This window comes from Camelina sativa, chromosome 11 (assembly GCF_000633955.1).
Source record: "Camelina sativa cultivar DH55 chromosome 11, Cs, whole genome shotgun sequence".
Lineage (NCBI taxonomy): Eukaryota > Viridiplantae > Streptophyta > Magnoliopsida > Brassicales > Brassicaceae > Camelina > Camelina sativa.
Window position 1 is genome coordinate 30,612,581 of NC_025695.1, and position 20,580 is coordinate 30,633,160.

The 20,580-nt window shown below is 34.3% G+C and overlaps 5 protein-coding genes across 6 annotated transcripts; 2 read left to right on the forward strand and 3 right to left on the reverse strand.

The window, feature by feature from the left end:
- Nucleotides 4,123-6,485, forward strand: LOC104724723 (pentatricopeptide repeat-containing protein At5g46580, chloroplastic-like). Its single transcript, XM_010443267.2, has one exon. The coding sequence runs from the start codon at nt 4,137-4,139 to the stop codon at nt 6,330-6,332; it is 2,196 nt and encodes a 731-aa protein (XP_010441569.1). The 5' UTR covers nt 4,123-4,136; the 3' UTR covers nt 6,333-6,485.
- Nucleotides 6,521-9,520, reverse strand: LOC104724722 (probable serine/threonine-protein kinase At4g35230). The gene is made up of 8 exons (XM_010443266.2): nt 9,138-9,520; nt 8,681-8,898; nt 8,140-8,275; nt 7,812-8,051; nt 7,640-7,725; nt 7,347-7,535; nt 6,992-7,264; nt 6,521-6,911 (listed from the first exon to the last, which is right to left on the reverse strand). Exons 1-8 carry the CDS (start codon nt 9,211-9,213, stop codon nt 6,660-6,662), a joined length of 1,470 nt encoding a protein of 489 aa, XP_010441568.1. The 5' UTR covers nt 9,214-9,520; the 3' UTR covers nt 6,521-6,659.
- LOC104724724 (probable methyltransferase PMT14) lies at nt 10,655-13,661 on the reverse strand. Its single transcript, XM_010443268.2, has 7 exons — nt 13,565-13,661; nt 12,870-13,230; nt 12,577-12,787; nt 11,825-12,497; nt 11,670-11,747; nt 11,226-11,469; nt 10,655-10,983 (listed from the first exon to the last, which is right to left on the reverse strand). The coding sequence occupies exons 3-6, from the start codon at nt 12,764-12,766 to the stop codon at nt 11,232-11,234; spliced, it is 1,179 nt and encodes a 392-aa protein (XP_010441570.2). The 5' UTR covers nt 12,767-12,787; nt 12,870-13,230; nt 13,565-13,661; the 3' UTR covers nt 10,655-10,983; nt 11,226-11,231.
- Nucleotides 15,033-17,398, reverse strand: LOC104724725. The gene is made up of 10 exons (XM_010443270.1): nt 17,116-17,398; nt 16,902-17,029; nt 16,713-16,784; nt 16,473-16,612; nt 16,272-16,386; nt 16,090-16,170; nt 15,868-15,996; nt 15,605-15,692; nt 15,387-15,506; nt 15,033-15,289 (listed from the first exon to the last, which is right to left on the reverse strand). The coding sequence occupies exons 1-10, from the start codon at nt 17,297-17,299 to the stop codon at nt 15,276-15,278; spliced, it is 1,071 nt and encodes a 356-aa protein (XP_010441572.1). The 5' UTR covers nt 17,300-17,398; the 3' UTR covers nt 15,033-15,275.
- LOC104724726 (transcription factor GTE12-like) lies at nt 17,564-20,439 on the forward strand. Of its 2 annotated transcripts, none has more exons than XM_010443271.2 (10): nt 17,564-17,648; nt 17,982-18,708; nt 18,798-18,861; nt 18,936-19,039; nt 19,130-19,190; nt 19,290-19,373; nt 19,472-19,599; nt 19,694-19,760; nt 19,844-19,953; nt 20,031-20,439. In XM_010443271.2, exons 2-10 carry the CDS (start codon nt 18,013-18,015, stop codon nt 20,250-20,252), a joined length of 1,536 nt encoding a protein of 511 aa, XP_010441573.1. In that variant the 5' UTR covers nt 17,564-17,648; nt 17,982-18,012; the 3' UTR covers nt 20,253-20,439. The 2 variants fall into 2 exon arrangements, with proteins under 2 accessions (XP_010441573.1, XP_019087761.1); XM_019232216.1 differs by having other exon boundaries at nt 18,012-18,708.

The window sequence follows — 20,580 nt, forward strand, 5'->3', positions numbered from 1 at the left end:
TGGTGGGACAATAAGCCAACTATAATATTATTTGGTTTAACACGTTTTTAGTTTACTTATAATTTGTATTCTTAGCGAAGTCTTTCACGAAACATTGAATTTTAATAAATAATTTTATTTATTTATAAATTTAATATAGTATTCTCAATGGGTTATATATATAATGATCATTTCTTTGGATATTATAAATATAAATTGAAGTTTTGATTATGATATGTAGCATATATAGTTCTTCGTCTTAATATTATCATATGAATCACTACCTATTTTTTTTTTTAAATCACTACCTAAATTTAACCTTGCATGCATGTTATAAAATTATGATATTGACTCATTATTTTGTATTGATTTGTTGAATCGGTTTTGGTTTTGTTAGGTTCAGAATTGAGAAATCCAAGTTAAAAAGAATTACTTCAGTTGACGGTAACAGAGGGTTGGTTCTATTAAAATGTACATTGTCATTTTGGTAGGGGGGAATGAATATTCTAAAGGGAACACTATCAGAAAAGAGAAGTTCTTAACACACAAAATAAACTCTAAAAGCATAAATAAATGCATAATATGGCAAATATACTTGTCTATACGAATAACGGATCTATCAAATGACCACCCTTACACGGATACCTACATTTTAAATCAACAATAATATTAATTTTGTAACTAATAATTAATGTTCTTACGCGGTGCGGCGGTGGATGTGTTTTTGGTCAAGTGTATGTAAACTAGTTTATAGCCAATGATGTATTTACGTTGATCTAGTAATCATAATTCTAAATGTGTGAGTTTCTTTTGCAGATTATCGATACAAGATTTTCTGAATGAATCGTATATCGTATCATGTAATGTGAGTTGAATTTTCTATATAGGAGCAGATGGATATCTCTTTGTATAAACTACATCATCATTGTTTAATGATTTTTAAAAAATCAAAAAATCAATGTGATAGATTATAGATATCTATGGATAGATTTAAACTTGAATATGATAACATGCGTGTGTAAATTACAGATGACGAAAATATATATGTTTCCAATTTTCATAGACCTTTTTATCTATTTTTCTTGATAAAAATGCTTTTCAAATTCGATCTTTAAAGATCTGCTCGGACTCTCAAGTCCTTATCAAGCTACTCAACTCCGCTGGTAGTTTCAATGAGCTTAAATGAATTCTCTATGACATTTCGTGTCTAAAGAACGTCTTCTCCTTTATCGTTTTCAGGTTTATACCTTGTTTGAACAATAGCAAATGCACTAGCTAAATCTGCTCTTTCTATTTCTATGTCTTTGTCTGTAATCCTTTCCTTCCCTAATGGAGGCTGACTTTCCTATTTTTATTAATCTATGAGTTTGATCCAAAAAAAATGCATAGTTATATTATACCTAGTTAGGTTTAAAGATAATGGAAAATGGTTAATCATTGATAGATAATCAACAGACGAATAAATACAATTATATAATGATTGTAGAAAATAAAATACCATGTTAAGTTGTGGAACCTAATCTATCGGACCCGATATGTCATCCGATGTTCAGACGGTACAATGATCGGCTTGCTTCCTCAATTATTAAAATATTTGTCGTTGTTTTACATTATATGTAAGGAAAACAAAAATAAAGAGAGCGCGTTTATCTTCTCAAATTTTTATGATTATAATTCAGTGACGTACTATAAATCGTGGTTTATGAAGGTTAGGAGATATGAGATCCAAATCCTTATATATCAAACGTATGATCAAACTCACAGAAACTAATCCAACAAGTAGTCCTAGATTTCTAGTTATTGTTTTAGTTGTAGGTTAATGAAAATTTTGAACGTTAAAACTGTGTTAGAATTTGAAGTTAACTAAATTCGTAAACTGGAAGCATAATAAAAGGAAGAGGGAGAAATTGGTGTCAAAGTGAAGCCATGAACGTTGGAAAAGGAGAGGACTCATCTTATCACTTAATCACACTTTGTCTCCTCACTTTTTTTCTTCCTTTTGCTTTCGGCTCCCTTCTTTTCTTTCTTTACTTTATTTCCTTCTTTATTTTTCTTTCATCTTATTTGTTTGGGATCTTCAAGTTTTATAACCAGTTAGCAACGTTTTGAGTAACGAGAAGTTATTTTGATGCCAAAACTCGAATTTTTTTTTGCATCCCACTCATATAGGAAAGTCTACATAAAATAATGAGTGGTTACCAAATTTTTTTATATGTGTAAAATTAGAAGTTCTTTTAAAATTATATTTCAATCTTTATGTTATGTGAAACTGTAATGCAAAAAAAGTTATATAATTGGAAAATATTTGATTAGTTATTTGACCAAACATTACGATTTTCTTTATTTGACCAGTACATTGGCAGGATTTGTTTTGTAGTTGTTCACAATGTCAAATTTGGTGTAAATAATTGGGTATCATTATCACTAAATATGAACATCTTAACGAAGACAAGACACTAAAAATAGAACAACATTTGTAAGTATCATTATCATTAAAATTTTTGAGTCAAAAAGAATTTAATAAAAATTTAAATTATCTTTGGAATATCTTTTAATGTATCATTTGAGAAACAAATACTCATCATCTAATTTCTAATCTACAACTCACAAGTCATAACACATGTGAAAAATGTATAATTTGGATTTGAAGATGATTTGATTAAAAAAAAAAGACGTAACCAAAAAAAGTTTAACTAAAGAAGAGGGAAAATAGATTGAGGTAAACGAAAATACTTTTAGAGTGTTGATGTCATGAATGTCGGCCCTGTATATTAAACCATACTTTTACATTACTATTACAATTTTTGTTTAATCAAATTATTTTAATATTGCAGTTTTTAGCACATTTATGTTGTAAAAATTTCCCATTAATCATTACAAACACAACAATCTAAACTAGTTATCAAAATCAAGTGCTTGCTAGAAGTTTGTTCTCTTCATACCACTTATGTTGCTATTGCTTCTTAAACAACCCATTAAAATACTATGAATTTTGTTGATGTTGCCAAAACGAATGCACCTAATCATATTTTCATGATTTTTTTTTTTGCTTCTACGAGATCGACATGTCATGCATAACCATCTCAACTATTGTTTTTAGTATATCCGTTTGAATGTTAAGCTTATATCATGTTTAAACATCTTTCCATTTGCTCTTTTTGATGACTCTTTAAAATTTCAACTTTAAATTATGCAGACATTAGATATGATAAAAAAAATTTAAGTCACAATACTTCTTTCATTCTCAATCCACCAATTACTCCAAAATTTGAAATTTGCACAAATTTTTCACCCAACTAAAAATATATACAAATATATCCATCTTTAAAGATGTTGATGTATCCAAAAAATTTAGGTGGTGCAATATATGTAATAACAATTGTTAACGGTTTTTTATATGGAGGATGTCAAAAACATATGACATGTTTATCGTTTTCTTGACAAGATGATTATAATGTTGGAATTACTAAATATGTGTATGTACTCAACAAACCAGTATGGTAGTTGCATGTTAACAATCTTTTGTTTAAAATTTGTAGGTCATAAATATTGCAATACGACTCTATACATACATCATATATTATAATGCAATTCTTATACATATAGGTCAATCGTACGTATAAATGATTTTTTAGTTTTATTTACAAAAATAAACGATATAACGGGTTGTATGTCGATTATTTATATTGTGATACCTAATAAGAGATTTTACCTTGAGGTGACTACTTCTATCGGTTAAGAGGTATCATTTCATACTTACATTAAAATAAGAATTACTTCAACGTTTTCTTGAGGTGACTGAGCTATTGTATTATTATTTAAAAAAATTTAAATTTAATTTATAATTTATTGAGTTTATATAAAAATTAAAACTTAATTTAATATTTTCTTATTTTAATGTAAGTCTGAAATGATAATTATTTTTAAACTATAGTATCAAAATATATAGGTCATACAAATTAATACATTTTTGGCATCTGAGAAATTAATATTTTATTTATCAATCTCATAAATTAAACATTTTTGTTCACTTATGATTTCACCGTGACCACACTACAATGGGCCAATCTCTGCTGGTCCATATGAAGCCCATAACCAAATATTACATCTGAGCGTCGTTTCAAAATTAAGATAAGATGTTCTGATAAACCTCTCTCATGTTTCAGAGACACAAAGCCATCTTCACGCAAAAAACCTCTCACTCTGCGTTTCTAATGGCGACTGTTCTCACCACAGCCATTGATGTCTGCTTCAATCCCCAAAATTCAGACACAAAGAAAAACAGTCAATTCTTAAAGCCTTCTCTTTTAAGACAATCTCGTACTAGAAAGCTCAACATTTCTTGCAGTTCCTTGAAACAACCTAAAACCCTAGAAGAAGAACCAATCACCACAACAAAAACCCCATCTCTCTCTGAGCAACTCAAGCCTCTCTCTGCCACAACACTCAGACAAGAGCAAACCCATATCTTGACTAAACCGAAGTCTGTATGGGTCAATCCAACAAGACCCAAAAGGTCAGTTCTTTCACTTCAGAGACAAAAGCGTTCTGCTTACTCTTACAATCCTCAAATCAAGGACCTTAGGGCTTTTGCTCAGAAGCTCAACAGTTCTAATTTCACTGAAAAATCTGAGTTTTTATCTCTTCTCGATGAGATTCCTCATCCACCCAATAGAGATAACGCATTGCTTGTGCTAAACAGCTTGAGAGAATGGCAAAAAACTCATGTTTTCTTTAATTGGCTCAAATCCAAGAATCTGTTTCCTATGGAAACAATATTTTACAATGTTACAATGAAGTCTCTGAGATTTGGGAGGCAGTTTCAGCTTATTGAGGAGCTGGCACTTGAAATGGTGAATGATGGTCTTGAGCTTGATAACATCACTTATTCTACTATCATCACTTGTGCGAAAAGGTGCAATCTTTACAACAAAGCTATTGAGTGGTTTGAGCGAATGTATAAAACTGGTCTGATGCCTGATGAGGTCACTTACTCTGCAGTTCTTGATGTTTATTCCAAGTTAGGAAAAGTTGAGGAGGTTCTTAGTTTGTATGAAAGAGCTGTGGCTACGGGTTGGAAACCTGATGCTATAGCGTTCTCTGTGTTGGGGAAAATGTTTGGTGAAGCCGGAGATTATGATGGTATTAGGTATGTTTTGCAAGAGATGAAGTCTATGGATGTGAAGCCTAATGTGGTTGTGTATAATACTTTGTTGGAAGCTATGGGAAGAGCAGGGAAACCAGGTTTGGCTAGGAGTTTGTTTAATGAGATGCTTGAGGAGGGTTTAACTCCGAATGAGAAAACTTTGACAGCTCTTGTGAAGATTTATGGGAAAGCGAGGTGGGCGAAAGATGCACTTCAGTTGTGGGAGGAAATGAAGGTGAAGAACTGGCCGATGGATTTCATTTTGTACAACACTTTGTTGAATATGTGTGCTGATATTGGATTGGAGGAAGAAGCTGAGACGCTGTTTAATGATATGAAGGAGTCTGCGCAATGTATACCTGATAATTTTAGTTACACAGCAATGCTGAATATATATGGGAGCGGTGGAAAAGCTGAAAAGGCGATGCAATTGTTTGAAGAGATGTTAGAAGCTGGTGTTCCGGTTAATGTGATGGGTTGCACTTGTTTAGTTCAATGTTTAGGGAAGGCAAAAAGGATTGATGATTTGGTTTATGTGTTTGATCTCTCGATTAAAAGAGGTGTTAGGCCCGATGATAGGCTTTGTGGGTGTCTTCTTTCGGTTATGGCCTTGTGTGAGAGTAGTGAAGATGCTGAAAAGGTTATGGCTTGTTTGGAGAAAGCAAATCAGAAGCTGGTGACATTTGTGAATCTGATTGTAGATGAGAAAACCGAATTTGAGACTGTAAAAGAAGAGTTCAAGTTAGTGATCAATGCAACCCAAGTAGAGGCAAGAAGGCCCTTCTGCAACTGCTTGATAGATATATGCAGAGGCAAGAAGCGTCACGAGAGAGCTCATGAGCTTCTCTATTTAGGAACCCTTTTCGGCCTATATCCAGGATTACACAACAAGACCATGAAAGAATGGAGCTTAGATGTGAGGTCACTATCAGTTGGTGCGGCTGAGACTGCGCTTGAAGAGTGGATGAGAACACTTGCCAGCATCATTAGACGTCAAGAAGATCTTCCAGATCTGTTCTTGGCGCAAACTGGGACAGGAACCCACAGATTCTCACAGGGATTAGCAAACTCTTTCGCCTTGCATTTGCAACAGCTCTCTGCACCTTTCAAACAGAGCGATAGGGCGGGTATTTTTGTGGCTACAAAGGAGGATTTGGTGTCATGGTTGGAATCAAAGTTTCCACCTTTAGTTGCTTCTCAAGTATGAAACATCATCATCTGTTTTCCTAAACTAAAGAGCAACATTATGTTTCCAAAAGTTGTTTATAATTGTAATAGTATATTGAATCTTTTGATAAAGTTTCAATCTTTTTGTATTACCACAAGGAAGAAGATATCAAATTAGTTATTTGCAGTCTTATTTTCTCTTTCCCTAAAAGAAACTTTTCATAAAGATTCATGCAAAAAAAAACCTCTCATTTCACAAAAGTAACCAACACATTTAACATCTCACTCAGCTCTCTCTTACACGCATACACACCTTTCAGTTACTTTCTACAAAGACCCATAAATATTTGGGACTCCCTCTTATAGCTTAGCAGCGCCAACTATTCTGTCGCTTTGCATCATATGCTGCACCATCGTTGAGCATATCTTGAGCATCAGTTTCCATTCCGAGCTTCGAGAGCGCTAAAGCCTGCAAGTAAAACGCTGTTGGCCATTCCGGTATGCACACCTGAGCCTGCATTGCATCTCTCAGTGCAAGCTCCTGTTGGTCTGTCATTAAGTATGAGAAAGCCCGTCTAGCGAAAACTGTTGCAGAAGGAACCGGCATCATCCCCACCAACTAAAAACCATAGATAAAGGAATTAGAAATTCTTGTCGAACACAAAGAATTATAGATTTCTTGCTTTTTTTTTCCCTCACCTTTGAGTAGTATTCAATTGAGTTCTTGAAATCTTTGTCTCGGAAAGCAATGTCTCCGAACTTCTTTGTATTGAGCATCTCCTGCACTTGTTGTGTCCATTCTTGAAATGAAAGCTCATTTTCTGCACCTTCCTCGTCTCTGTAACCGGTTTTAAGCAATATGTCGTGAAATGTCGCAAGGTCCATCTTTGCACAGGCCTTTCCAAGAGGAGAAAGCATAGTTGGTAATATTACTATGTTCTTTGGTAAGCCCATTAAGGCATGAGAAGCAACCTAAGCAAACAAAACCAAACCAGAACAATTAATATGGATATGAAGTTCATATCGTTGATTTCAGGTAGGGATTATATCAAACCTCTTCTTGCTTTTGTAGTGGTGCCACTGCAGAGAGAAGAAATTTGGTATCTGGTCGATCCTTTGCCTCCGACTGAAGGCATTTTGAAGCAAGCTCAACTAATTTAGTCGCATCTTCATTTGCATATTGCCCTTCAAGAGATGAATCCATAAGAAGCAACGCATTTTTCCCTCTTATGATATCAAGAGCCTGATATGAAACATCACCACCAGTTTAGATAAGAAACACTAAAACAATCCTTTGGCGAATTAACACAAAACAGACATAAAGTGAAGGTAACTAGAAGCACATACATGGCTAGGTGGAATGTGTTTGCCGCTTAAAAGATCTAACAGTATAGTTCCATAACTGAATATCACACTTTCAGGAATGACTCTACCTGCCAAATAAAAGACAGAGACCTTTAATCTTTAATAATGAATTAGTTCCTCTTCGAGTACGATTCTCAAGATCAAGAATTGTTACCTGTCCGTAAAAACTCAGGTGGAGTATAAGCTAAGTTGGTACTGTAGCTTTTTCCATCTCTACTATTCTTCATTAGACCAAAAGTAGATAGACGAGGATCACCTTCCTCGTCGAAGAGGATTCTGTATGCATTTAGGTCATGATAGATTTTTCGGTTCTCAATGTTGCAGTAATCGAGTGCTTGTGCAATATAGTCTGCAATTCGAACACGCATATCCCATGGAAGTGGCTGTTTTTCCCCTGATAACATACACAAAAAAGAAAAGAGTAAAGCATCTAAATCATAGTATAAACCAAGCTAATAACGAGAGAAGGATAAGACAATTACAGTGAAAGAGATGCTTTGAGAGAGTATCATTTGGCATATACTCTGCTACCAACAATCTCTCATCTCCCTCAGCGCAGCAACCAATCAGACTGACTATTCTCTTGTTTTTAAGCTTCCCAACACCTGTTGCTTCCACCTGATTTCACAAGTCAATCACGGTCAACACCAGGACAAAGCTCCCATGTTTGTTATCTCAGGTTCTATATGTTGGCTATAAATATCAACATTCAAAACAAACAGTCAAGACATCATTAGTCAGATCCTAAATGTAGCCTTAACCCCGAAACTGTTGACTTCTCTGCATTTTAGCAAATCAAACTCATGGAAGCTTATTCTTTGATCAAAAGCCTAGGTCTTTTTTCCTTTCCTGCAACTAAAAACTACACGTAACACACAATTCATTTAGCTAGTCATAGCTTTGCGTAAGAAGTGATCAGATAGTCCAAGAGATTCAACAAGGATCTAAAGTCCCGAGTCAATGAATCAATGAACAAAGTGCGAAACAACAAACCATGCATTGGTCTTCTCAGATATTTCTTACCACAAACTGTTGAGCATCAGGCCAAGATTGCCTAGAGAACCGCTTGATGGCTACAAGATGATTTCCTTCGAGCTTCCCTCTGTAAACCACATTAGGAGCTTTCTCTCCACCTTCAGAGACAATGCAGCTAGGGCTAAACCCATTGGTTGCTTTTCTCAACTCATTCAGATCAAATTCTTTGAAATTTTGGATTTCCTGATCCACTTGGTCCCCATTTACTGTAACCACACAACAACAAAACACATACATAGCCCAAAAAGGCAAATCAATCTAAACAAGAGTTTAATTCCAAAAAGGCTGAGACTTTACAACTTTTTTTTCTGCTTTTAGCCTAAAAAAACCCTAACCCCACAAATTAAAGCAAACCCATAACAAGAACAGACAAAATAATCTGCAGATTTACTCAGTGAGCAAACAAAAAATGTGAGTACTTGGAATCTAAGAGACTATTATTTACCTGATTCTGGTTTGTTTGGAGCTGATGGATCATCAGAAGAAGGTAGATTAGCAGTTTTGGAATGTAAACAACCCATGTATCTCACATCAAAAGCTTGAAAACAACTTGTTTTCTACAAAGATTATAAATTTTGGATAAGAAACAGGAATTGAAAGATAAATGATTAGGAGAGCTAATTTGGTCTGTCTTGTGTTCTTGGATTGAGGTAATAAAACAATGGTGGGATTTGATTTGGGGTTTGGATTTGTGCTTTGTAAGGAGCTGAGGAGGCAGTAGTAGAATATAAAATTTAATAAAAATTTGAAAACATAAAGACAAAAAGAAGTAGCTAGAGAGAGAGAGAGAGAGAAAGATCTGAAAAATATAGCTTCAAAAAAGCTGCAAAGTTGAAAAAATAGAGGTAACAAGGAAAAAAAAAAAATAGTCATGTGAAGCAAAGATCTCTTTACACTATTAGATTTTGCTTGCATATGCTTTTTTCTTTTTCCTCGGAACTATACACTAAAATTTTATATTTGGGTTTCAGTTTTTATACCAGTTTTCAAATTTTTGATAAAACATGCAATTCTTTTATAAAACAAATACACCGAATAAAATTTATCAATTCATCACCATGTTAAAATAGTACGGCATAAATTTATATTACTTTTATTTTTAAGGTTTACTACTTTATTTTACCTCAAAGGCCTTTGACTGTACAATTTTTCTCTATTGACTGACTATTGCTATCTTAATCCACCAATCAAAGTCAACAACACAATAACAGTAACAGTGAAAATAATTGCTGCAAGCTCTCTTCTCTTTCTTTTTTCTCCGCCTAACTATGTAGATAATTATCGTCAGTCGATTGAGCAATATTAATCTATGAGAGATGTTTTAGTTTATGTCTTTTATTCCTGTTAAAATTTCTTTGTTTTCTTGTTTGAAAATAATGAGTTTTTGCTTTATTAAAAACATTTATCGGACAAAGAAAATAAGTCACATCACACATGACAAGTCTATCATGGGGCACGTGCCTCTACGTTCTTGGGTCCTGAATTTTACCGAAGATGGAAAGTAACTATTTCTCTTTGCAACAATTTTATTAATATAAATTTTACAAGTTTATACTGCCAAAATTAATCCGTATTTTTTATTTTAGCGTAATACAACAATTTGATAATAAATTCCAAAATGAATAAGTACTGTTATTACATGATTCTTTTCACACGAAAAAGTCTTCGGTATCACTCTCTTCTTCACCGACAAAAACAAAACACAATTTTCTTAAATTCGAAATAAAATTACGAGATTTTAAATAATATAACAAACAGATACTTAAATGATAGAAGTACTTGTCTCTGAATCTTTGAATAGTTTATCATACTAACGTGGACCATAAACAAAAGAATCTTGGACCAAATCATACTCTAATCATATGGGAATTTCCTCAAAACCAAAAAAAAAGTAACGAACATAACACAAACTATATTATTTTGGACTTTGTATTTTATATTCCAAAAAAACACAGTTACACATTAGCATCCTAGGGTTAACAAAAAAAAGAATTAGCATCCATAGTACCTCTAACTATTTTACTTGATGCAATGCTATTACTACATGAACTAATATATATTCTCTCATACCAAAAGAAATTAAATTGTACATTTTATTTGAGTATCACATATATATTTCAACTTGATCCCTTTATTTTTATGGAAATTCTGATTCCACCCAACTTTTCTTAGTTCTTTATTTTCATCTACATCTTTTCAGTGTATGCCTATTTTTCTTTTGGGGTCAAAGTATATGCTGATTTAATATCTGAATATCAGATAGATAGCTCCAAAAGCTCCAGAATCTTGACCTGCACATTCGCGAATTAAAATTGTAAATACATGGTCCAAACTGTACAAAGTATAAACTTATAATGGGTTTAATCCGTATTTTACAATAGTTGCGGGTTAAAAAATTACCAAAAAAATAGTTGCGGGTTAAAAGAAAAGTGAAAAAGTCTGGATCAAGGGTGTCAGTGAACCTATTTAAAAACTTTTCGGTTAATTCACTAAACATCTAAAATGACGGGCAAAATGTGCGAAAACTCGTTACCTTAGCTTAAGACAGCAAGGTACTGTTTCTTTTGCCTCCGGCGACCCAATACTGTTTAACGGCGACGAGAATTTTCTCCGGGACAAGTGGACTGTTTTCGTGATCCATCAATTTAGTGTCCCATCTCATTCCCTTTGTGATTCTTCTTACATCGTTTAATACATCAACCTCGTCTCTGAAAATAACAGTTCCTTCTGGTCTCAAAATCCGATCCATTTCGAGAAGTATGTCTTCAATTTTGCAACTGCATTGAGAATGTTCAATAGTTAAGTTTAAGGTTCACATAAATTTCGTAGCTTTAGGACATAAATAACATTAGGGATTGATCTTGTTTGATCCAAGATTTGTGCAAATTAACAAAAGGGTTAATTTTTAACGATGTTAAGAACATAAATGTGTAATCTTTTTGGATCGTTAATGGTAACAGAATCTTCTTGAGCTAACCTGTTCTGATACAAGCTGAAGACATTGTTGGCGTGGATGAGATCATATGTTCTCGGATAAGTTGAAAAGCCTTCACACCTGCAGATTTCAAAAGGAAAGACATCAGTTTTTGGTATTCAATGTTTGTTCTACAGAAGAAAGAGTTTGTGAATTACCAGTCATGGTAGATGCCAATAAGACCTCTTTCATATACAACACTTAAAGTGTTCTTTGCAACGGTTGGAACAACGTTCATAACCCAAGATTTAGGTGATTCAAGCGCAGCTGCGAATCCACCAAGTCCAGCATTCATATCCATCACATTACGGTATCTCGTGCTACCTATCAGTCTGTTGATTCTTTTGTAGGCACTCAATCGCTTCTTCCACAGTTTGCTATCTTCATGGTATGATTCAGCCGTCACACCCTCGGTCAGACCTTTTGTTATACACGGAGGAACTGAGAAAAGCCTTTCAGGGAACTTCTTTAGCTTTCCTCCGGCGACTTCTTCATTGTTTGATACTTTAGGGAATGGAGTCACACATACTTCCATCTCATTGTACCAGACATCATCAGTGTCTTTTCCTTTGCAGGTTTTAAGAGATGATGGCCTATCACATGATCTGTCATTTGTTTTCTTTCTCCAAATTGCAATGTCTCCCTTCTCATACTTCTTCTCCCAACATAAAGACTTTGCAATCTCCTCTATTTTCTTTTGCTCTGCATTGAGTTCTTTCTTAGACCGCTTCCACGTCTTGTAGTATGTCTTCCAGTTGATCGGTGGCCCGGATAAGACCCAATAACCTCCCGGTCTCAAGACTCTATCGACCTCCATTAAGTACATTCCCTCTGCACAATCAATCTAGTGAGTTTTGTGCCATTTTATTAGTTACCTGTGGAGAGAGTATGGATTGAGCAAATGTATTACCATTAGAGGTCCATGGTATCAAACACCGAGAGCATTGAGCCATATCAAAGGCTCTTGGTGGGTACGGAAGACGAATTGATCCAAGGACACCAATGATCGCTGGAACACCTCTCTCAAGTGCAAACTGTACTTGAGCTTCATGGTTATCCCGTGGTGCAAACGACATTGTCAATACATTCTTCTTAAGCATATATGCACCCCAGCTTGCAACCTAAGACGTAAAGAGTATTACAATAAGCTCTAAGAAATGAATCAAACATCACCTTGAGAGTTCGAAAATTGAACTAACTTACCCCACATCCAGTACATTGTGTGTAACATTAGTACATTGTTCTTGACAAGGCGTGTAATCCTTGTATTTAACATCACACGGCTTGAACACAACCGGTTTCGGATTAGCTCTCTCAGGAATCTTTACTGTTCTATGATGAGGCTCAAAATCAAGTTTGGTTACAATGTGTGTAACATTAGTACATTGTACTTGCTTTGCAACTTCCATAACCATACCACATCCTTTACCAAAATCACTCCTTTGCCATGATCCAAGGAGATAGAATAAACAACATAAACTAATCACAATGATGAGAGTAAACATAGTCCTTGTCGAATTTTTCACCTGTGGACTGTTCTTAGAACCCATGACTTGGAAATTTCCTGAAAAATTCGATCATAAACTACAATATCAATTCCCTTAAGAGTAATCAACATCAATTGACACGGTACAACAAAAATTTCATTATGGAGAAAAAGGATTGAAAAGTTTTGATTTTTAACAGGAAAAATCGAAACTTTAAGTAAAGCTAAGGAACCTAGATTTCAGAGAGACGAATTCGTGATGATAGAACAAAAGAAGATTGTAAATTTGGGCATTGCACTTGGAAACCCAGTTGAAATCGAAATTGAAATTGGAAGAACACAGAAGGGAATTTTACAAGAAGAGATACTTCCAAGAGCTAAAAACTATCTAGAAAGAGAGAAAAGTATTGACCTGTTCGATGTTACAGCGAGAGATGCTTTTGTTTGTTTCTCTGAAGATCACTGCTGCTTTTGCTCTTTCAGTGATAAGCTGTCGACGAATAAAAAGCTTTCACCTTGATGGAAGAAGAAAAGAGTCAAAAGACTCGCAAACATAACGTCTCTAATTAATAAAGATGGATGAATGTCAAAAAAAAAAAATAATAATAATAATAAAGAAGGATTTTTTTGTTTCTTTTTAAAATATAAAATAAAAAGTTTCTTAAAACTTCATTCTCATCCAAAAATAAAATAAAAAAAGGGGAAAAATATTGTTTTCTTAAACAATTTTTTATTCTTTTGAAAAATATTTGTATCCTATTTACTTAATACTCAAACCCAAAAGTCCAAATCAGCACATCTATGCTATATCCATATAATTAACTAGATTAGAACCGCAGTACACCGCGAGACAAATTATTTATAATTAAAAAATTTAAATTATAAATTGTATTTGTTGGTTAAATATGTTATAATTATATAATAACTGTTAATTTATGGTTTAAAGTTTAAACCATATAATACCGCAATATAATTTATTTTTTACATAATATTTATTTAATCAATTTAATTAGATATGTCTATTTTCTGATACCGATAGTGTTAACAAAATAATGAAATGATGTTTTACCCGTATAACATCAAATTAATAATATTTTAAATTTATATAAATATCGACAAACCTGTCCTGCTATAGAACTCCGTCCCGAGATATTTTAATTCGCACTATATCATTTTAATTTTTAATATTTATTTTTTTGTATTATAAATATTAGATTGAGTTGATATGTTATTTATTAAGATTGTAACTATTTACATTTTTTAAGATTGGCGCTTCTTATAAAGTTTCAATTTCTATAATATTTAGAATTGTTAAAACGGTTGAGTATTCTCATATTTGAAGTTTCGTAAAAGTTTAAATATATTATTTATATTTTAAAAGTCTTCTAACTTTTTTAAAAGATGAAATATATATAATATTTAAACTTTATAAATTTGAAACTTCATTAATGTTTAAATATTATTAATATTTTAAACATTTTATAAAGTTTAACTTTCTAAAAAAATATAAATATTTATAATATTTATACTTTTTATAAAATAGAAATATTTATAATATTCTGTTACCCAAAACAACAGAATAATCAGTTATTAATAGTCTCCAATCTAGGTATGAAGAACTATGAAGATTGAAGCATTTAGTAGGGTAAAAAAAAAAAAAAAAAAAAAAAAAAAANTAGTAGGGTAATGCAAATTAAGGATCTTTATAATCAGTTATTAATAGTGGAGGAAAAAGTGGAATTTTGTGCACGAAGAAGTCTCTAGTGGAAGGAGACTGGAGACAATTGACACGCACTCTTTTAACTTGGCTGTCATACCTCGATGACACTCACAAGCCACATGATTCTACTCTCTATTCATCAACCTGGTCACCGTCAACATAAACCAGAATTGTATCGTACCAATATATATATTGTAAAGACTACAAATTCTAATCACTTTCTCTTCTGATCCAAACAAGAGAGAGCCCCTCAAGTAGTAGCTCTCAACAAATCTAACTCAATATTTAAACAGGAATAAAAACAGCATGAAACATCGACAGTGCTTCAGTCCTTGGATCTTCTTCTAACAATTGCGTGGAGAACCACAACAACCTTCTATATATAGTTCTTTTGTAAAATGTATTAAGAACTTGTCACTGTAACAAAAACAAAAAAAAGCAGATAAAGATCAATCCTAAGACAAATGTCTACTGTTGACTCAATAGAAATGGTTTTCACTTTTCAGCTTCTTACCAGCGATTCTTCTGTTGTAGTATTCTTGCAAGCTTGTGTTTGTTGAGCCAATAACTTTTCTATCTTTCTTCTCCGTCTCTCGCCGTTTCTTCAGCTTGGATAAACTAAGTGAACCTTCAACTGAATCATTGATGAGGAAACAACTTTCAATGGAATGTAAAGAAAAAAGAAAGAAATAGACGAGTGAAAGAGGATAAAGAACTATTCCAGGTTCATACCTTGCCATTCCAATACAACTTTTTGTTCACCCTTGACGAGTTTCTGGTATCGGTCTATACGTGAATCCTCTTGTATTAACTCCTCAACCTATAAATTAACCAAAAAAATGTAAAGAACCATGTCAGGCAACAAAATTGAGAATTCGTTATAAGAACATGATACATGTAACAAATTGTTAGAGATAGAGAGAACATAATCAGATCAAGCATCTCTGTTACTGATTGATAGGGCAGGACCAAAAACAGCATACCTTACTCCATACCTGAGGGTCTCTTCTTTCTCTAGGCAAAAGTAGATAATCACGTAACCAAGATGCGATAACCCAAGGAACGCAGTCACTTGTGTCTGCAGAATTTGATGCCACTGCATTTTCTTCCAGAAAGTCACAGACCTAATGAATCAATTCAAAACAAACCCCTTTATATAACTACACAAAGACAAGGATAATTGACTAATCAAGATGCTGTGCGGATAAAAGAGGTACCTGGTTGTATAGCTCTTCCACTCTACGTGAAAATTGTCGCTTACTTCGAATTTTCCTACGCAATATTGTGCAGCCCACTAGCTGTACATCTCAACACTGTAAACAAGCTTGAAGATGTTGATAAAGTAAACTAAACTACTCAAAGATTGTTTTTTTCTTTTTTCTTTCTAATAGTACAATACCATTGCACAGGAGGATGAGATGATTAAGATGTTTCTCAAGAGCCATTGATGCATGCGGCAAGTCAATGGTTTGTAACTTTTGACAACCGATTCAGGACACTTCAACTCATTAATCCTTCAAACAAATAAATGATAAAAGTAAGAATCTGAATACTTTTAGTAACCAATAGAATCCAATTAATCAGTGATGAAAATACTAACCCATTAAAATTAGTCCTTTTCTGTAGTAGCTCGGTGACAGCTTCTACAGCCTTTCCTTTCACAAAATTGTAAGCAGACTCGTCTAAGTTATTCAAGAAACCGTTGCTACGTAGATCTTCCCAGACATCATTCTCCGGAACCTAAAAAGATCGGTGAAAACAATTACTCACTAATACCACCAATGAACACACAACTAAAATTAAAAACACAATTATGTTAAAAGATAAATCAGAAGCATACCCATATTTTTCCAGTACCATAGCATTCACTATCAGCATAAGCCTCACAAACTTTTCTCTCAAAATACCCAACCTGGATACAAAACACAACACAGTGGCCATAATTCAAACCAAATCATCATCAACAACAACAACACCAACACCAACAAAAATAACTAAAAAATCTGATTTTTTCGAATAGCTCAAATACCAATTTCTTGGTTAATTCATTGATTTCTCCATCTTCTACACATAAATTTGCTTGCTTTCTGTATCCATGATTACATTTCAACTTCCCTTGGTAACATTCTCCATTAGTTGGACAAGGTTCACAAACATCTGAAACAGTGAAATTGATTAATTTCACGTAATTACACAATTCAACCATGAAATAAAGGAATTGAGTATAAAGCTTCCGAGCTTACCCAAGTCTGAATCGATGGAATCAAAGTTACTATCGCAGAAAGATATAGTAGGGTTTGAGCTCATAGACTTAGCGAGGAAATTGCAGGTAAAAGCCACCGCACAAGCCACAAGCAAAACGGTAAGGAGTCTCAAGAACTCATCTTTGGAAGGGAAGAAGCTTTGTGGTGGCTCCGGTAATGCCATCGGAGAAGATTTAGGGTTCCGATTTGGGTCTCTTCCTTGGTATCGAATCAATATATGAGAAATTTTCCAGAATAATTTAATTTCCGAACCAATTAAAAAAGTTTAAAATTTGGGAAGAAAATGTTATATATTTTGAGGCGGCTATGATGGGCTTACTATTGGCCCATTTTGAGCCCAAATATAAAATATTAGGTCCAGATTATTTCCGAACAGAAAACTTATAAAAGCATCTTCGTGTCAAAATAAAGAAACTTGTTTCGCCGCTTTGTCTTCTTCCTCCTCCTCTCATCACACTGATTCCTTCCACTCCAAAATCTCTCATACTGTTCCATTGATTCTTCTTCCATAGGTAAGCTTCTTCGACGTTTTTTTGTTTTTTCCTTTTGTAGAAATCGTATATTTCTTCCTGATTTCGTCTCTCAAAGTTAAAGTTTCAACCTTTTTTTCAAGGGTATCGCAAAATTGATAAACCCTAATTCTTCTTCTTCTATTTTTGAGTGATTTTTTTAACCTAGATCTGGTCGGAATCTTCATGGGTATTTAGTTTTTTCATCGATTTTGTTCGCTTTTTATGTATAAACCCTAATTGCGACTTTATGTGTAATCGCGTAGATAAACCCTAATATCGAGTTTTGGTTTAATCGCGTAGATAAACCCTAATTTCATCTATTTTGCATTACAGGTGTTTTTTTCTTTTAATTTTTTTTGTAAGAATGGTTGCAATACCCAAGCTTAGGATAAAGTTTGGCTCTGGAGGTTCTGTCAGAACATACCAAACGTTTCCGGATAGTGAGAAGAAAATTGAGCATTCGTTATGTGAAGACTTATCTCGTTCCGCCGAGCAATCGAAGAAGCGTGGACCTAACGAGATTGATGATGTACAACCTAAGAAGAAGCAGAAGCTAGACCGTGATTTGTCTAGTCAGTGTTTGGCATTGTTGAGGTCTTTGATGGAGCACCCTGTTGGATGGGTTTTTAACAAGCCTGTTGATCCTGTTGAACTGATGATTCCTGATTACTTCAATGTCATATCGAACCCTATGGATTTTGGCACAATCAAATCGAAGCTTTTGAAGAATGAGTACAGTAACGCTGATGAGTTTGCAGCTGATGTTCGGTTAACTTTTGACAATGCGCTAAAGTATAATCCTTCGGATAATTGGGTTTACAAGGTTGCAAAGGAGATGAAGGAGGTATTTGTTGTCAGATGGGAAGTACTCAAGAAGAAGAAGGTTTCTAAATTATCCAGGATTGGAGTTACAGAAGGTTATAAGAGACAGCCAGTTGAAGTCGATTGTTCAAGACAGAGCAACGCCAATTCTGAAAAGGGTTCTCTTTCGTCAAAGCCAGCGAAAGTGCAGAGCAAAAAGGATACTCCTGCTGTGACACCGAAAGCATTAGCAACGAAGGTACGATATGATCAGAATCCTTGACTTATTTAGTGTTATCGTGGTTAAGTTTCTTACTGATAGGATTGTCATATATTTGATATTTTCAGTTGAGGACTAAGAAACTCGATCAGGGACTTGGAGTCAGCTCGGGTGTGAAAATCCCTGCGAAAGGTATATTGTTGGAGAAATTGTATTCTGCTTTTTGGCTTCTAAGCATTGGAGCTTATCATTTGTATGACATGCAGGCTCAGCTCAAACTGCAGCCTGTAAGTGTGGTTCATGTGGTAAAACTATTTGCATATGCCTTAAGTCCTGTAGCTCATCCGGAAGCAATAATTCTCCATTAATGGTATACACAGGCTCTCTCTTTATCTTTGACAAATAGAATCTCCTCTTAGTCTTGTCACTAGCAATATCACTGATGTTTCAATGCCAACAGGATTGTCAAGTACAAAACACTTCAGGTGCACAGGCGAGTGAGTCAGAGCCCCAATGCAGTGGTGAGTAATCCTAAGCTATCTTTCCTAGTTCATTCGAAATTTTCATTTTATTATCGCTACTTTTTTAACAATGTACTTTTGATTTCTGTATGAATGAAGGGTCTGTGACTTCAAAGAATGACAGAAATGGTAGTGGCAATTCTCAGCTTGATAAACCTTCAAACAGTGCTCTGTTGGATAACGGTAAGTTGTTTTTTCCTCTCTTATGAGATCAATCGAATCTGCGGAATTCTTCTTTTGGTATAGTTTGGTTTCCTAATACCATTCGATGATTGCCACAGAATTGAAAACGGCATTGCCTTCTCTGCCACCAGTAGTACCTCCTGAGAAGGCTCTTCGTGCTGCAATACTCAAAGCTCAATATGCGGATACTATTCTAAAAGCTAAACACAGAAAAGTCCTTGAGCAGGTAGGTTACATTACTTTCTTGATCCTCGTTGCCTAAAACAGAGACTTTCGACAGCTTATGTTTTACTGAAAGTTGTTGTCTTGTTTGTTGACAGAATAACAAAGCTGATCTAATTAGAATACAGATAGAAAAGGAACAGATGGAAAGAGCACACCGTGAAGGTATCCTATTACGAGTTCTAATGGAACTACAAAAGGCTCAAAACTTTTCAATGTTTGCCTCTTACGTTTCACAAAACATACAGAGAAAGCTAGAATTGAAGCCGAGATGAGAGCTGCTAAGGTTGCCGCACAAATGAGGGCACAAGCCGAGTTGAAAGAAAAACGTGATAAACAACGGCTCGAAATAGCAGAGGTATTTTGCGGCTTCTTAAAACCCTTATTTAACAGAGTGAAGAACCATGATACTTATATATGTAAACATGTCTACAGATGAAAAGAGACTTTGATTTTGAACGGAACAACTACTTGAGATTGGAGAAAGAATTTAGGAAAGTCTGTGGTTGCTCGAGTCTGACAAGAATTCGCATACTGGTTGAAGAGTTGGGTCTGGTTTTAAGAAGTGATGACTGTCCGGAACTGGAAGAGACCGGGTCAGACATATGTGATGCAATGATAAGAATGGACGATCTTGAGGAAGGAGAGATTCTGTAGAGTTTTCTCTAAAAGAAACCTCTTGGATGTAATTTTTGACCAGAACGCGAATGCTTTGTTGTGACCTTAACTTTTGTCATAATTTAATCTTCGTGGCTATGCACTATATTTTAGTGATTTTGTTCTTATGTAAATATACTAGTACACTGTGTCATTAACCGTCTGTTTGATAATAGCTTATTCATTATGTGTCTATAAAATATATGTTGATGACATTATGAAATCTCCGATATTTTCGGGACAAGGTTATTCTATATAATGTTGGGAGATCATATCATGCATGTAGAACTTGAACCTAAATTACGCGATAAGAAATCACTAAGCATCA

Bases quoted from the DNA above. Each gene is read 5' to 3' on its own strand.
- LOC104724723 (XM_010443267.2), top strand. From the start codon at position 4,137: ATGTTTCAGAGACACAAAGCCATCTTCACGCAAAAAACCTCTCACTCT.
- LOC104724722 (XM_010443266.2), bottom strand. From the start codon at position 9,213: ATGGGTTGTTTACATTCCAAAACTGCTAATCTACCTTCTTCTGATGAT. The intron at 8,052-8,139 runs GTAATTGTCTTA...GTATGTTATCAG, and splicing joins CTCAAAGCATCTCTTTCACT to GGGAAAAACAGCCACTTCCA. The intron at 7,726-7,811 runs GTAACAATTCTT...TTTATTTGGCAG, and splicing joins ACCTGAGTTTTTACGGACAG to GTAGAGTCATTCCTGAAAGT.
- LOC104724724 (XM_010443268.2), bottom strand. From the start codon at position 12,766: ATGCTTAAGAAGAATGTATTGACAATGTCGTTTGCACCACGGGATAAC. The intron at 12,498-12,576 runs GTAATACATTTG...TTGATTGTGCAG, and splicing joins GATACCATGGACCTCTAATG to AGGGAATGTACTTAATGGAG. The intron at 11,748-11,824 runs GTAATTCACAAA...TGAAATCTGCAG, and splicing joins ATTGGCATCTACCATGACTG to GTGTGAAGGCTTTTCAACTT.
- LOC104724725 (XM_010443270.1), bottom strand. From the start codon at position 17,299: ATGGCATTACCGGAGCCACCACAAAGCTTCTTCCCTTCCAAAGATGAG. The intron at 16,785-16,901 runs GTATTTGAGCTA...TTTTGTATCCAG, and splicing joins ATGAATTAACCAAGAAATTG to GTTGGGTATTTTGAGAGAAA. The intron at 16,613-16,712 runs GTATGCTTCTGA...CGATCTTTTTAG, and splicing joins ATGGTACTGGAAAAATATGG to GTTCCGGAGAATGATGTCTG.
- LOC104724726 (XM_010443271.2), top strand. From the start codon at position 18,013: ATGGTTGCAATACCCAAGCTTAGGATAAAGTTTGGCTCTGGAGGTTCT. The intron at 19,600-19,693 runs GTAGGTTACATT...GTTTGTTGACAG, and splicing joins ACAGAAAAGTCCTTGAGCAG to AATAACAAAGCTGATCTAAT. The intron at 19,761-19,843 runs GTATCCTATTAC...CAAAACATACAG, and splicing joins GGAAAGAGCACACCGTGAAG to AGAAAGCTAGAATTGAAGCC.